Genomic DNA, 15,246 nt, shown 5'->3' on the forward strand with positions numbered 1-15,246 from the left:
AGTCTTCCGAGACTATACAAAACACTAGGTTTTCTGAGTTTATCCATATTATTGTGTGAGCTATTTATTGTTCAGTCATTTCCATTGCTGTATGACATTCCATTATGTGCATATACATTTTATTTTTTATTATCCTGTCAGGGGATATTTTCTCTTTAAAATGAATATTGCTGCTATGAACACATTCCTGTATATGATTTTTGGTGCACTGTATACAAGTTCTCTGAAGTACTTATGTAAGAATGGAAGTGCTGCCTCCCTGCGTGTTCAACTTTGTCGGATACTGTTACCTTGTTTCTCAAAGACTTTGTACCAATTTACCCTCCCCCAGCACTATATAATCATTTTTAAGACAGGTTTACTGAGGTATAATTTACATACCACAAAATTCACTGATGTTAACGTATAATTCAATGATATTTGTGTAACCATCACCACCAACCAGTCTTAGAACACTTCTCTTACCTCCAAAAGTTTCCTTATTGCTGACATATATCCTCTTCAGCACTTAATATCGTTCATCTTATTACTTATTGTCAGTCTTGTGGCTTTAAAATATCTAGTGTGTGAATTTCTCTGACTACAAATGACGTAGAATAGCTTTTCTTATCTTTTTTTTTTAATTTTTAAATTTATTTTATTTTATTATTTTATTTTTGGCTGTGTTGGGTCTCCGATGCTGTGTGCGGGTTTTCTCTAGTTGTGGTGAGCCAGGGCTACTCTTCATTGCAGCGTGCGGGCTTCTCATTGTCGTGACTTCTCTTGTTGCAGAGCATGGGCTCTAGGTGCACAGGCTTCAGTAGTTGTGGCACATGGGCTCAGTAGTTGTGGCTTGCGGGCTCTAGAGCTCAGGCTCAGTAGTTGTGGCACATGGGCTTAGTTGCTCTGCGGCATGTGGGATCTTCCCAGGCCAGGGCTCGAACCCGTGTCCCTTGCATTGGCAGGGAGATTCTTAACCACTGTGCCACCAGGGAAGCCCCAGCTTTTCATATCTTTGTTGGCCATTTGTGATTTCTCTTTTTTCCTCTGCCTATTTTTCTATTAGATTGTTTGACTTTTCCTTATTATTTGGAATTTTTTATGTTTTCTGGATACCCAAACTACGTCATGTTGTTGAATTACATTTGTTGAATTATTTGCTTCAATAGTGGCTTGTTCTTTCCAAAACTTTTTTATTTCTTCTATTTTCAGTGTCTTTGTGTGTGTGTGATAACAGGTCAGTTTTAATTCTAGCACCTGAAGCTATGCAAGGGTACACCTCATCAGCTTCATGGGACTGTTGTACACATTCTGTAAAGTGACAACTGTGCAATACCACTTAGCATCTCAGAATCAGGAATATAATTTTGAATTATTTAAACACAGTCCATGGAGTTAAAAACAAAATCAGAAGCCATCTACAGTTATATAATTGTCAATTAAATGCTATACACCTAATACTCGATATAATAGTCAATATCTAGCAGGGAATGTTGAAAGCGATTTTAGATTTTCATCCTATCGTACTCTGTTGGGAATGTTTCTTGAGTAGGCATGTGACTTGCCAAAGATGGGACAACCAAGACCAGAACAAGTAAAGTTCTACCATGGTTTCTGTAGTGTTCACTTTTTTTCTTTGTCAGTTTTAAAAGTGAACAGCGAGAATTAAATACTTGACTTTACATATATACAGGTATGTTGTAAAAATATGTTTGTTTACAAGCATGTAAAAATACTTGGTAACTAGTTTGATAAGAAAATAATGTGCAAAGGTATATAGCAAAAACATGAATCGTCTGTGACCCTGCAAAATCAATTCCATATTTTATATTACATCAAACAAAAACAGTTTTAGTTTTAAAAGGAAGATGGACAGAAATTATTATTTTTACACAGAACATGGCTGTGAAAAGAGTTAAATTAGAAAGACTAAGAATATTGGAATGCCAGAATGAGCCCAAATATTTGTCCACATAGAATATTATTGTCTTCAAGAGTAGGAGTAATAATGAAGGCTTTATAAGCAGTTTTTAATCAATAAATGTAATTGGCATTTTGATGTTTTGGTAACTGTAAAACAAAAGCTGTAGCATCACTAAAGGTCTGAGAAGTCTGTTTTGTAGCTTCAACTCAGTGTATTTAAGGTTAACTAAAGTTGACATCAAAATTTTTAGAGATGGACTTATTTACAGTGTCTTTTAATGAACAGATTTTAATTTTAATGTAATTGGTTTCATCAGTCTTCTCTTTTAGTGACTTTATTTATCAATAATTTTGTATTTTTCTCTCTCCTGGGACTCTGAATACATGAACCTTAGACATTCTGTCCTACGTATGCTTAACTTTACCTTTCAGATATTACTTCTCATCTTTCTGTACTGCACTGTGTGTTCATGTCTTAAACTTCTCTTGTTTAATCCTTTCAATGAGTTTTAGTTTAATAATGATATCTTTCTCTTTTTTTTTGCGGTACGCGGGCCTCTCACTGTTGTGGCGTCTCCTGTTGCGGAGCACAGGCTCCGGACGCGCAGGCTCAGCGGCCATGGCTCACGGGCCCAGCCGCTCCGCGGCATCTGGGCTCTTCCCGGACCGGGGCACGAACCCATGTCCCCTGCATTGGCAGGCGGACTCTCAACCAGTGCGCCACCAGAGAAGTCCGATATCTTTCATTTCTAGAAGTCCACCTCTCCCCCCAAATCTGACTGGTCATTCCAAATAGTTTATTTTACTTTCTTCTCTTTGTGATTCCATTTTTTATTTCTTTAAACATTTCACATTCTTTAGTGTCTGAAAATTCTGGTATCAACAGTCCTTGGGGTGGTGCAGGGTCAGTTGTTTTTGCTAGCTTTCTGCAGTGAGGTCTTGACTCCCTGTATGCGTAGTGATCTTTGGTTGTATTCTTTGGCTTGATCTTAATTTGTGGAGAATTTACAGGTTTAAGTGAAGGATGCTTTTCTCCCAAGAGGACTGGAGTTGCTTTTGCCTGGAACCAGGGATACCATTAACCTCAAAGCCTCATTGGTCCAGAATCAAGGCAGGAGTCCCAAGCTCTCTGCAATCTTTTATTTGACTGGGCATTTCCCCCCTTTTCTTCTCTGCCCGCCTTCTTGTCGTACTCATATTTACCTTTTTAAGGTGAACAGTCTTTTTATATGGTACTTTCTGTTGCAGATTTTTTTTTGTTACTTCAGAATTTGCTCTACATTGGTTATTGTCTAGACTTTCAGAAAGAAAAGAAAGCACTGCTGTAAAATTGTAGGTATTTTGGTGTGTAAAAATGCAAAAAGGAAAAGAGGTTTGTTTTAAAAGTAGAAAGTTTAGAGAATGTGATATTTTCATGGAAAGGAAGAAACAAAAGGAGCTATCACATCACACATTGTAATTAACTTTAAAGCAAATTGAATTTCACATGGGTCTAATTTTATTCTTACTGTGTAAAGATCCTAACGAAATCCTCTATTTTAAAATGTGACCAGAGCTTTCGTTTTAGTTATTGAAAGGTGCAATTTTCACACATTACTGTGCAAAATGGATTGAATTTTGAAGTCTTTAAAACTAACCAAGTTTTATTTTTCTTTCTTCATTTGCATTACCTTTGAAACTTCAAGGGCTTGTTACAGGCATATGAATTGGTGGCAGTAATTTACATTAGCCTAGCTTTAAAGTAAGTGGAAATTGGGTGGATGGTCTTTTGTTTGGATCACAGTACACAGTAGGTGTTGGCTGGACTGCATTAAGGGTCATAGAAAGTGATGATTAGAGCCAAATGAGGAAAGCATAATCTTTTAAAAAATACTAAATAAAAGTACCTGAAAACTTTAGTTAGAATCTTTAATAATTTCTTTTAGTGTTTTCTCAGCGTTTTACAGTACCTAGGAGGTGGATCTTCTTTTTTTAATAATTGGATTTTCTAATGAAATGATGTTTTTCCCCATAAATTTATAGATTTCAGAAATTATTGCTGGTCACTTTGAGTCCAGCTTAGAGCTGGGCGTGTGGCAGTGAAGCTGTAGAGAGATGGAGGCTCAGAGCATTGTTTGGAAAGAGCCCCGTGGGGATAACGTTGAAGGTGCTGAGGATGATGGCAGGAGTCGGGGCAGGGCCCGTGGGCAGGGGAGGAGAAACATGTGGGCTGGATATTGACATTGTTGAGGAAAGATACTAATGTCTTACGTAAACAAGGTCCCGTGGTCAAATCACATCTGGGAAAAGTGGAGTTAAGCAAAGTGAAACAGGCTTCCTTATAGCATGGCCTCTCAGAACCTTCGGAGTGCCTGTTGGCACTGTAACTTTGTAAGAGGAGGAGAAAAGGATGCCAGAGTTTTTTGACCACAGCCTCTTGTAGAAGTAGTGTTCCTCAGAAGGTTATTTTGGGAAGAATTGGTTTGCTATGATTTTTGCGTTATTTCTCTGTATCAGGTGGGAACGACTCCTTCCTGGTAAGTTTTCTAATGTGGCATGTTGCTGCCCTGTCCTCCTTCAGTCTCGCAGTGACTGAGTGCCTTCACTCAAGAGGGAATCCCGGATGCTCATTGTCCCGGGAAGAAGGTGCTCCTGGCCTGGATGTGGCCTGTGTTCAGGGCCCCAGGCCCAGAGCTCAAGGGCGTGAGCTCAAACTTGGCACAGTCTTTCTGCATAGGTTTATAGATGCATCGTTCATGCTGATGCCAGTTTGGGGGTGCTTACTTCCTCTGTGAAGTCCGAAGTCCAAAGCCTGGTCTTCAAGCAGCTCCTGAGTGCCTATGGTAATGAAAATTTAGGAGTTCTTTCAAATTGCCATCTGATTCTTGATAGGCTGATGATACAGAGATTGAAAGGAAAGATCCTTGATAAACTTCTCTTTTACACATATGTGTACAAATTATGGTCCAATGGTGAATTATTTCAGAAAACCAGGCAGATACAGGGTAAATAGACAAACAGGGCAGGGCAGGCTTAGAATGCACTGGGTTATTGGGATGAAGGGAGGGGTGGGACCAGGGAGGAAACGTCTGCCCAGTGGAGGTCAGGTGAGTTCCAGATATTGCAGATAAGCAACTGCTGGACATTGTGTAGAAGAGCTTTATATGAAGGGATGGGATCTGGGAAGAGGCATTTGTCTATGAACTTGGGCTGGTGTGCAGACTTTTCTGCAGAGACTTGACAGCTTTAAGCTTTGAATGGTTTGGCACATTTCGACCTGTCATTTTGGGGCTTGTTTGTAGCTGGGGTCTTTCTGGAGGCTACTTTTACACTAAATTCTATCACCAACTCCCAAGTGAAGCAGCTTTTCTTATAGGCTTTGCCAGTGTTTGTGTAGGGCGGCTGTATGCCTGGGTGGGAAGAAGGTAGCAGTTTTATATGTTTGCCTGTCCTAAATTTTAGTTCCTTGGATCTTTGTTGATAATTGATGCTGAGAGAAAAGGATGATATGCTGTATTTAACATGGTCAGAACTGGAAGCGTAGAGTTTATAAGTGAAAGCCTAGAGTCAGGTAGATTTAGGTTTATCTTTGCCTCCCACTCTTCTAGGAGCACTGGTTTTTTTTCCATTTGTTCATTTGGGTATAATGTTACCTGTGTTACAGAATTGTCTTGAATAGATGTAGTGTATATGTATGTGTAGAGTAGTGAGGTAGACTGTGGTGTCACACTTCTCCTAAATGACAAATGAGGTGTACTCCTTGTCTGAATCTCTGAAGGAGACCTGGTGCTCTTCAGAGTTTGAGTAGAACCTGTCCTTGGAGGCAGCTAGCCAGTTCAATCAATAGTAGAGAGCAGAAACTGGAGAAGGAATTTGGAAATAGTAAGATTTATTCTCAGCCTCTGTTATACCAGTTATTCTTAATATTTTAATAACCTCTTTTATTAAAATTATATGACTTTTTATTTTAGCAAAAGAAATTAAGCTTAAACATCATGGCAATCTTGGCCTTGCCCAAAAGAAACTGCTGCAGACATATGATTTGCCCATTAATGGGGAGAATTTCAATAGTAAGTTTCATAGGACTTTATTATCACTTACCATGTCTTTGGCTTTTGTTTTGGTAGAGGCTTTCCAGTAAGATTTACTAGAGAATAGTGGAGACGTTTATTTAATCAGTTCTAAGCCATAGTAAATTTTATTTTTCCAAAGGTTTTATGTCCTTCAGCCTATTCAGTACTCTGAACAGCTCTGGGAGGGTACTGTAGCCCTCAGGCTTTCACGAAGAAAGACTAGAAACTCAGAAAATCTTGGTGATTTTTGCCCTGGGCAGTGGCAGAGCTGGAGCCATAATCTGGGTCTTTTTGCCATCACTCATTCTTCTCTTCCCTCATCCCTTTAGACCCACAGGTCTAGGCATGTCAAGGGATTCAGCCTCAGTTATTTCTGAAAGATAGTATCAGTCAGAAACAAAGATAAGACTTCTCCAAATGCAGGAATTTCAGAGGGATGGTTTGTTCCTAAATTTGCAAGCTCATTCAGTTTAAAAATGATTCCTATAATATGGTACTCATTTATTACTTCATATTCATTGCCTCAGAAATGACTTTTAAATAGGACTGTATTATTAGAGTGATTGGACTGAAGTCTGATTGGACTAGAGTTAAGAGATTGTATCACTATAAATAGAGTGAGATAAAATATTTTACATGATTTGATTGAACTTTTATGAGGTCTTGTAAGTTGGAACCTAGGATCTTCTCTAAAAGGATACTTACTTTGAACAATTTCCAAGTAGCAAACTTCCTACTGTGGGGTTTAAGTTGTAGATAGAGTGGCTACCTTGGGGAATTTGGGAATTAAATTATTTCCCTGGCACTTTCAATTATATTACCTGAGGCAGAACTTCATTAACTGCCCCATCAACAATTTTCCTGACCCAAAAGCTCAAGGAAGTAAGATCACGACACTGATTATATTGTCATCTAAAGACCAGAATGAAAACAGAACAGCCCTGAAAGTTTTTAGTGCATAAGGGAACTATTAGACATGGTTGTCTGGGAGGCTGTTGGCATAGTTATTGGAGAAGGCCTTTTGGGTATACATAAATAAATTTAATGTCCCTCTTTAATAGCACCATGAAGAGGTTGAACTAGTTTTAAAGACATTGCCATTTACTCATGATTGCATAAAAATGGACCTAATCTCTGATATTTAGAATTTGATTATTAGAAAAGTATATGGGAAAAATACATAGTTGGTAAAAATGGTAAGCAGCTGTGAATTACACTGAATTAATAAGAGATTGGTAAGTTTTAATAAAACTGGAATCTTTTCCTGCCACTTTAACTTTTACATCAGTGACTCAAACTTTTCTGTCTGTTTCTATCACCAGTCATGTTGGGTTACTGTTATAAAACTACACTATTCCAGAAATTTTGCCAGAGTTTGGATAAGTATTTTTAGCAGTTATTCTTTGTTTAAAATTTCCCATCAACATAAGAGGCTAATGTTTAGTTGAAGAAGCAGTAAAAGCATAATGATCTGTGGCTTAGAATAGTGCTAAGAATTTTCCCAATAATTAGAGTTGAATTTTCAGGAAATGATGTATCACATGCCAAAACTGAAATGGGTGGGGATGAGAGAGGGATGACAGAAGATATATTTTGTTAGTGGTATCTTGAGATGATGTCTGATGTTAATATGACTTCTTAAGTAATGTACAAATAAACAAGCAAGCTAAAAACCAGGAAACCCCCAAAACTAAATGGTGTGCCAATGATGGAAAGCATGCTCCAGATCACATGCTTTGAATCAATGATTTTTCTTACTAACAGCAAATGGGGAGTGGGGCCTTAATTCTCTGTCGTTTGGTACAATTTTATACTAATGTTTATATAGAGCCACATTACGTTGGTAGTAATCTTGGATGATTAATCATGGATCTGTATAAATATGTGTGTGTGTGTGTGTGTGTGTGTGTGTGTGCACGTGCGTGCCTTGGATAATTGTTGCTTTATTTTTTATTTCTAAGTGAATTAAAATACACAGTGTAATACTTTTGGCAGATGATGTTTTGAGCAGTAAATGTTATCTTTATGAGTTTATTAATGTTTGCTTTTATTTTCCTCTCTCCTCTGATTCTAGGGTGTGGATGAATGGAACATAGCTCACCTAAACACAGTCTTGGATGTGGTTGAGGAAGAGTGCGGTATTTCTATTGAGGGTGTAAATACTCCTTATCTCTATTTTGGCATGTGGAAAACCACATTTGCGTGGCACACCGAGGATATGGACCTCTACAGCATTAATTATCTCCACTTTGGAGAGCCCAAGTCTTGGTAAGTTGCATGTTTAATATTCATTTGCTTTGGAGTTTTGAAATTTGGGCAATATGAACCCATTGAAGATGAATTTTTTCCCTTTATCTGGTGGATTCAGATTTATATGAGCTGTAAGAAAGTTTTTTTTGACTGTAACAATTAATTATTACAGAGTCTTCCACTCCGCCTAGGGTTTTGCTCAAAACCATAAAGCTGATGGTGACTTGTATATCTAAAATTGCCTGTAGACCCCTTTTGTGGGCCATGAATTGATAGGTATTTAGTCTCAAAGAATTTGTTTGGGACTTCCCTGGTGGCGCAGTGGTTAAGAATCCGCCTGCCAGTGCAGGGGACACGGGTTCGAGCCCTGGTCCGGGAAGATCCCCCATGCCACGGAGCAACTAAGCCCGTGTGCCACAACTACTGAGCCTGCGTTCTAGAGCCCATGAGCCACAACTACTGAGCCTGTGCTCTGGAGCCTGTGAGCCACAACTACTGAAGCCCATGCACTGCAAGGAAGAGTAGCCCCTGCTCACCGCAACTAGAGAAGGCCCGTGTGCAGCAATGAAGACCCAATGCAGCCAAAAATAAATAATAAATAAAATAAATAAATTAAAAAAAAAAAGAATTTGTTTGGCATCTTTACTTCTCTGAGATTTGCTGGAAAGTATGTGGGCAGCAGTTAGGAGTGAAAATTGACTTCCTGGATGTAGAGTATCAAGTAATCCTAATGATTTTCTGGTCTAGTCCCCTCTGAATAAATGACAAGTTCCATTTAGTATGTGGTGGCTAGAGAGAGAGGAGGGATGAATCAGGAGGCCTTTTATTGCTCTTTGTATGATGGATGTGGGGAAAAGAATAAGTTAATGTGAATATGTGTTCTTAACTTGGAATTTCCTGTGTTTGTGAGCCTCTTTCCTCATCTTTCTGAGCAACGATTTTAAGATTTATTGCTCTGTAGAATGCATCATATGTAATGCATCAAATAATTACACATTTGTAATTATTAGTCTGTCAATCACCCTGGAGTCCTTTGTGGTCAGCCAGTTTCACGTTTGAACTTGTTTTTGTGGGTTTTAGTCTTAAGAGAGTTTCAATATCAGTTGTATTTTGTAAAGTACACATACATGCAGAATAATTCAGAGACAGAAGCTTATGAAGTATCTACTTGACAAGCCAGGGAATACAATGTTTCTGCTGGTATTCTGCTGGGACAGGATGGGATGTTCTTCAGGTGCTTGTGTTAGCCCGGTAGATTTCTTGCCTCCAGTTTAAAGATAATGGCCTCTTTTCAAGTTCTCCTGCTGATCAGGTGTTGAGTACAGTGTATAATTTCTATCCCCATCTTGCCATTAGTTGCCCTTGAGGTTTTGTCATTTGGCAAAGTGTGAAGTTGTAAGCTTTCTCCAGCAAATTCAAATATAGCAAAAGTTCATAATGATCAAAAATGACATTTAATCAGCAGGAAAGCTTTAGGAGCAAGGGCAAAGCTCTTAGGACATAGAAGAGAAATCCAGGTATTTTCTGGTTTGCTGTGGAGTTTTAGGATCTGAAAAAAGTTAGTGAGAAGCTGTGTAACTTATTTTTAACAGTGTTTTACTTACACATTTTGTTTGAGAAATTCTAAGCATTCTGCTCTCTTAATGGAATAAATAAAATGTAAACATTTTTAATAGGTGGTCTAGGACCTAGAGAGGCTTTGGTGACAGAATGGGGTAAAGAAATAATTCCTTACAAGGTGTTTGTCGAGGACCAGCTGTGAGCACAAACTTTAGAACCTGTGAGTCTGTCATATTTCTTCAGCACCCACTGTAGCGTCTGTTGGAGTGTCATCCTTTAGTACTTTGGGGACTTGGCTTTGAGAGACTCAGAGACATATTTTAAACAATGTGTAGGCTCCTGGGTGGTTTTTTAGCTGCATAGTTATCCCCATGATCTTTCTGATCCTCTGTTTTGTTGTGGATAAAATTATGTGAAATTGGTAGATTCAACATCTTGGTGAAATCTAGTATATAGGCAACTATATACTATACTTCCCTTAAGAAATATGAAAAGTTAGGGAATTCCTCAGCAGTCCAGTGTTTAGGACTCCGTGCTTCCACTCTAGGGGGCATGGGTTGGATCCCCGGTCAGAGAACTAAGATCCTGCAAGACGTGTGGTGCAGCCAAAAAAAAAAAATCAAAAAAAAAAAAAAAAAAAAATCTGAAAAGTTAGTGGCAAAACTTTCCTGTAGGTTTGGAGAAATTCATGACAATGCCTAGGACATTAATTTGAGGTTTTAGTATTAGAGGAGTTGACATGAAGTCTCTGCTTTCTTATTAAGAAAGGTGATCCCGCCCCCCTCCACCCGGGACAAGGATTGTCGTGACCTAAAGATTGGTTAGAGGAGAATATTCTGTCTGGGATAAGACTGATTATAGAGTCTTGTGTCTTTGGGAGAGAGCACCACTGTTTATGAGTGAGAATGAGTACGCTGGATTCCAAAGTATTTCTTTCTCTCTGGAATGTATTTATATTTTCTGTATTTAGTTACTCTATTAGTTTTTAAGCATATAGACTCCATTATATGCATTAAGAGTAGATTTATAATATCACTATTATCTTTAACCTTGGCCATTATTTATAATGATAAAAAAATAAAACATAGCAGTGAATTATGACAGTTAATCTACATTCCATTTACTAGGATGACTAGTGTAGGAAAAGAGTGATATAAATGACTCTAAGGAACGATTATATTAGCGCAACATAAATAATTTTGAGGTAAACTTTATTATCATTAAAATTCACTTCAGTCGTCATCATAATATATTTGAAGTAAGGTTTGAAAGGTGGTAGAAGCAATACAAATTCATGTGAACACTGAAACGTGTGTGGCAGACTCAGACTCAAGGGAGCAGCGATCAGGGCTCTAGTCCTTACTCGGCTACCGATGTGTGTGGCTTTGGGCAAAGAACCGTACTTCTGTGACCAGTTTCCTCACTCACAAAATGACAAGACTCATCAGGATGCTCTCCAGTGCTCTAATTCTGTAATGTGTGATCAAAACTATTGGAATATTTTTACCTGATCTACAAAATGAGAGGATGACAAGGTGATGTAATGTTCTGCGTGCGTGTGCGCACATGCCTGCACTGGTTTCCTTTTCTGGTGCCCTCTCCTTGTTCGTTTGTTTGTTTTTTTGCCGCTCCCCAAGGCTTGCAGAATCTTAGTTCCTCGAACCTGTGCTCCCTGCCATGGAAGCGTGGAGTCCTAACCCCTGGACTGCCAGGGAAGTCCCTGGTGTCCTCTCCTTGTTGAGTTACCTTTACTCTTCTCCAGGGGTGCCCTCTCTCATGCTTAATATGTCTGGCCCTGGCAGTGTGTCTTCCTCCTCTCTGGTCTTATAGACTGGCATTTAATTTCAACTTCCTTCTATTCTTCAGTTCTCTCAGGCACCAAGTTCTGGGTACGAGTATTGCAGAGACTGCCTACGATTCTCTCCTTACTTCCATGACTGCACTACTGTCCTCTGCCCGAGTATTCCATAGATTTTTGCCTGAAGGCTTCCTGGACCATGCATTGCCCCACCTTAGACATCTGCCTTTGCACCTTTCAAGGGGTTGTGACCACCCCTGCTGGCCCTTTCCTGTGCCTGCTTTGAAGTTCAGGGCTGTGTTTGCCTTTGAATCATCAGCACTTAACACAGGGCCTGACTATAGGATTGATGCTCTGTAAGTAATTCTCACTTTGAATCAAGGGAGTTTTAAATTGTTTTGGATCAGTCTTTTCAAGGGCAGACAAGAAAATATATAAAATGTTCTATAAAGACTCTTGTCTCAAATGTAACTGTTAAGAGCACCAAGTTTCCAGAGATTTCTGAGTAGCTGCTGGTAGGCCTGGCTCCAGGTAGAAGCCGTGAAACATGCTTTTCTGTGCACAACATGTAGCAGATTTTGCTGAGTTAAGTGCTCATGAACACAGGTTCGTACTGAAGAGACTTTAGAGGAACTAATGATTTATTTAAACATTTCTGGCATGAAGGTTTAAGGAAAAAAGAAAGCTTGAAGTAGGCAGATAGAAAACTGCTTTGGCAGTCAGTGGTAACATATTTATTTTCTGGGAATTAATGTTGACTTTGGAGCCAGAAGACCTGTTTTAAAATCCCAATCTGTCACTTACCAGCTGAATGACTTAGGGCAAATCACTGTACTCCTTTCATCATGAATTTCTTTAACTGCCAAATGGAGGCATGATTTATTCTCTATCTACTTAATAGGATTTCCAGGAGGGTCCAGGGATATACTGTGTATACAAGTGTTTTGTAAAGTGTAAAGAACTATACAAATATTCATAATTACTATTGTCTTAATAACATTATAAAACTAAATAATTTTTTGGTCATAGTAATTACTTAAAGCCTGAACTTGGCATGATGTATTTCTGTATATGATAGAGTGGGAGTTTCAAGGATAAGCAAAATATAATTTTCTTTCCCAAGCATCATGTGGTAGTGGTTAATTGCTGAGGAAATAGAATTTAGATGGTGCCTTGAATCTTTCTTTCTGAGATCATGTCCAAACATAATGAATAAGTTACTTTCAGATTTAGTACTCTGTAGAGAATGAGAAAGGTAAGGTTTAAGAGGACATGTCTTAAGCTATGAAAGGTCTAAAATCAGGAAAGAAGTTTCTCCTGGATGTTTTTTAGAAAAATTAAGGATGGGCCGCAGCATTTTGGACTTGGCTAAATTTTATTCAGTAAGCTGTGCGGTTTTGTTAAATGTAGCAATAAGAAAATGTCAGATTATTCAGTATAATATAAACTTAGTTCCATGCTTTTTCTTTAGATTGATTTGTTTAGTGCTGTGTAATATTTAAGAGCACAGGTTTTTGCACCAGAGTCTTATGTTTTGAGTTCTGGCATTGCTTTTTTACTTAGTATATCACCCAGGACAATTATTACATAACCCCCATGCCTCCATTTTCTCTCCTAAAATACTCACGTGGTTTGATGCCCACATTGTAAGGTAGTTGTGTGGATTAAATAAAATACAAAGCGTATACCACGCGTATACCACAGCTCCTGGCATTATCGTAAGTGCTCAATGGATGTTAACATTTCATACGTTTACTTAACAAATATATATTGCATGTCTTATGTATAAGACCTTATAGATTCTGTATTAATAAGGATTCTTTGTTCTAAATGACAGAAACCTAATTTAAGCAAAAGAATATTTGGCAGTGTGTATAATTGTGATAAGCTAGAAGCAGGGTTCAAGCCCGAGAGCGGATTCTCGCATTGGGTGTCTGTCTCAGCCGGTCCCTTCTTTTCTCCCCCCCCCCCCATTCATTCACTCTCTCCCATCTCCCCTACCCCTTCTTGCTGTTTTCCTTTTCCTTTCTTCCTGGGGTAGAGAAGGAGCTCTTTACTTATAAATAAATATTTGATTATTGCTGAATTTTAGAATTCAGGGCTGTCTTTTTAAAAGAACAAATGAATTATATGTCATCGAGTTGACCTGAGCTTGTGTGTTGTACATCTTCTTCATTACAGTGTGAGCTCCCAGAAAGGGGGTCCCTCACTGTCTGACTCACTAGCGTGTCTCCAGTGCCTGCAATGGTATCTGGCATGAGCTTGGCACACAGTGGGTACTCAGTAAGTATTTGTTCAATGAACGATCTTACTGAAGGAAATCCTTATTGAGGTTTTTTCCTTTAAACACCCAGAGCGGAATGTTACTTTAGCGATTGGACAGCTTGATACTATTTAATGATACGTTGAATTAACAACATACAGTACTAACTCCTGTTGTTGACATATCTGTTTAGTAAGTTTAGACTCATTAATGTATTCTAATTGGAAATGTTAAGACTAATTGAATAATGGTAAAAGCTGTATCCTTCTGATGGTTTGTATAGAAAAAATACTCTTGGAATTAACAATGGTTTGCTTCTGGTTTTAATTATTCTTCCTAGAGAAATTTGACCTCTAAATAAGCAAAATACCTACTGTGTAGTATAGGGAACTCTACTCAATGTTCTGTAATAACCTATATGGGAGAAGAATCTGAAAAAGAAGAGATATATGTATATGTATGGCTGAATCACTTTGCTGTGCACCTGAAACTGGCACAGCCTTGTAAATCAACTATACTCCAATATAAAATAAAAATAAAACAAAGAAAAATAGACTTTTATAAATATTTTTTAATTGAAGTATTAATAAAATTAATTGCATAAGTTATTTTGATCACTTCTAGGCATATCTATGTATATATTTTGAGATAATATTATTTTAAAAGGTTTAAAAAATTGGAACTATACCCCAGAAATATGGTATTAATTTTGTACTCAGCTGCTAGGTGTATCTGTAGGAAGAGAGTGCAGAGATAACAGGAAGCAATATTATCATATCCATGATATGATATCATATCCATGATTATCTGATCATATCTATGATCAGATGGATAATATTTTAGTTAGACCTGAGCCTGACGTGGAGATAAACACAACCACACTGGTGCACACACACATACCTGCAGTCCAAACAGTGAGTCCCAAAGACCCCTGCTCAGCACCGAGTTTTTTAAGGAAAGTCAGTGAGGTCTAGTGTTTGTGATTTTGAAAATAAATCTCACTCATTTCCCTGAAGTGTTGAGTTGTAATGCCTTTTCACTAACTGATTGGCGACTGTGGGTTCTCATACAGGAAATATAAACTTATATTAATTAAGTACTTTTGATACCCCTGATAAGCATAGCAGGGGCTTGTAAATTCCTTCAGGATGCCTATTTCCTTGTTGCTACTCTTTCACTTAAAGCCACCACCATCACCACCTACAAGAAGCCCGGAAAACCCTTTAAATGAAAAGAGATTGCTGAATCAAATCCGTAACTCTTAGGGAAAAATCAGAAGGTTAATGCAAATTTATATACTATGTAGTTCATGGAAAACAAGCATTAGTGCTGTTAGCCTTGCTAATTACTGTGGCAGATATAGCAGTTCACAAATTATGTTGCTTAACTTATCTTCTTCCTCCATATTTCTCTTCCTCCTT

General features: G+C 38.2%; 1 protein-coding gene across 5 annotated transcripts in view; it reads left to right on the plus strand.

The window, feature by feature from the left end:
• KDM4C (lysine demethylase 4C) overlaps window positions 1-15,246 on the plus strand; it is a 400,366-nt gene that overhangs the window by 72,756 nt on the left and 312,364 nt on the right. For all 5 annotated transcript variants that reach the window (XM_027105850.1, XM_027105851.1, XM_027105852.1 and 2 more), the window contains exon 5: window positions 8,029-8,222. In XM_027105850.1, coding sequence (XP_026961651.1) covers window positions 8,029-8,222 — 194 coding nt within the window. The remainder of the gene's footprint in view (window positions 1-8,028; window positions 8,223-15,246) is intronic.

The sequence above is a fragment of the Aethalodelphis obliquidens genome, unplaced genomic scaffold (assembly GCF_003676395.1).
Source record: "Aethalodelphis obliquidens isolate GAN/ISIS:26980383/991018 unplaced genomic scaffold, ASM367639v1 scaffold7, whole genome shotgun sequence".
NCBI classification, from domain to species: domain Eukaryota; kingdom Metazoa; phylum Chordata; class Mammalia; order Artiodactyla; family Delphinidae; genus Aethalodelphis; species Aethalodelphis obliquidens.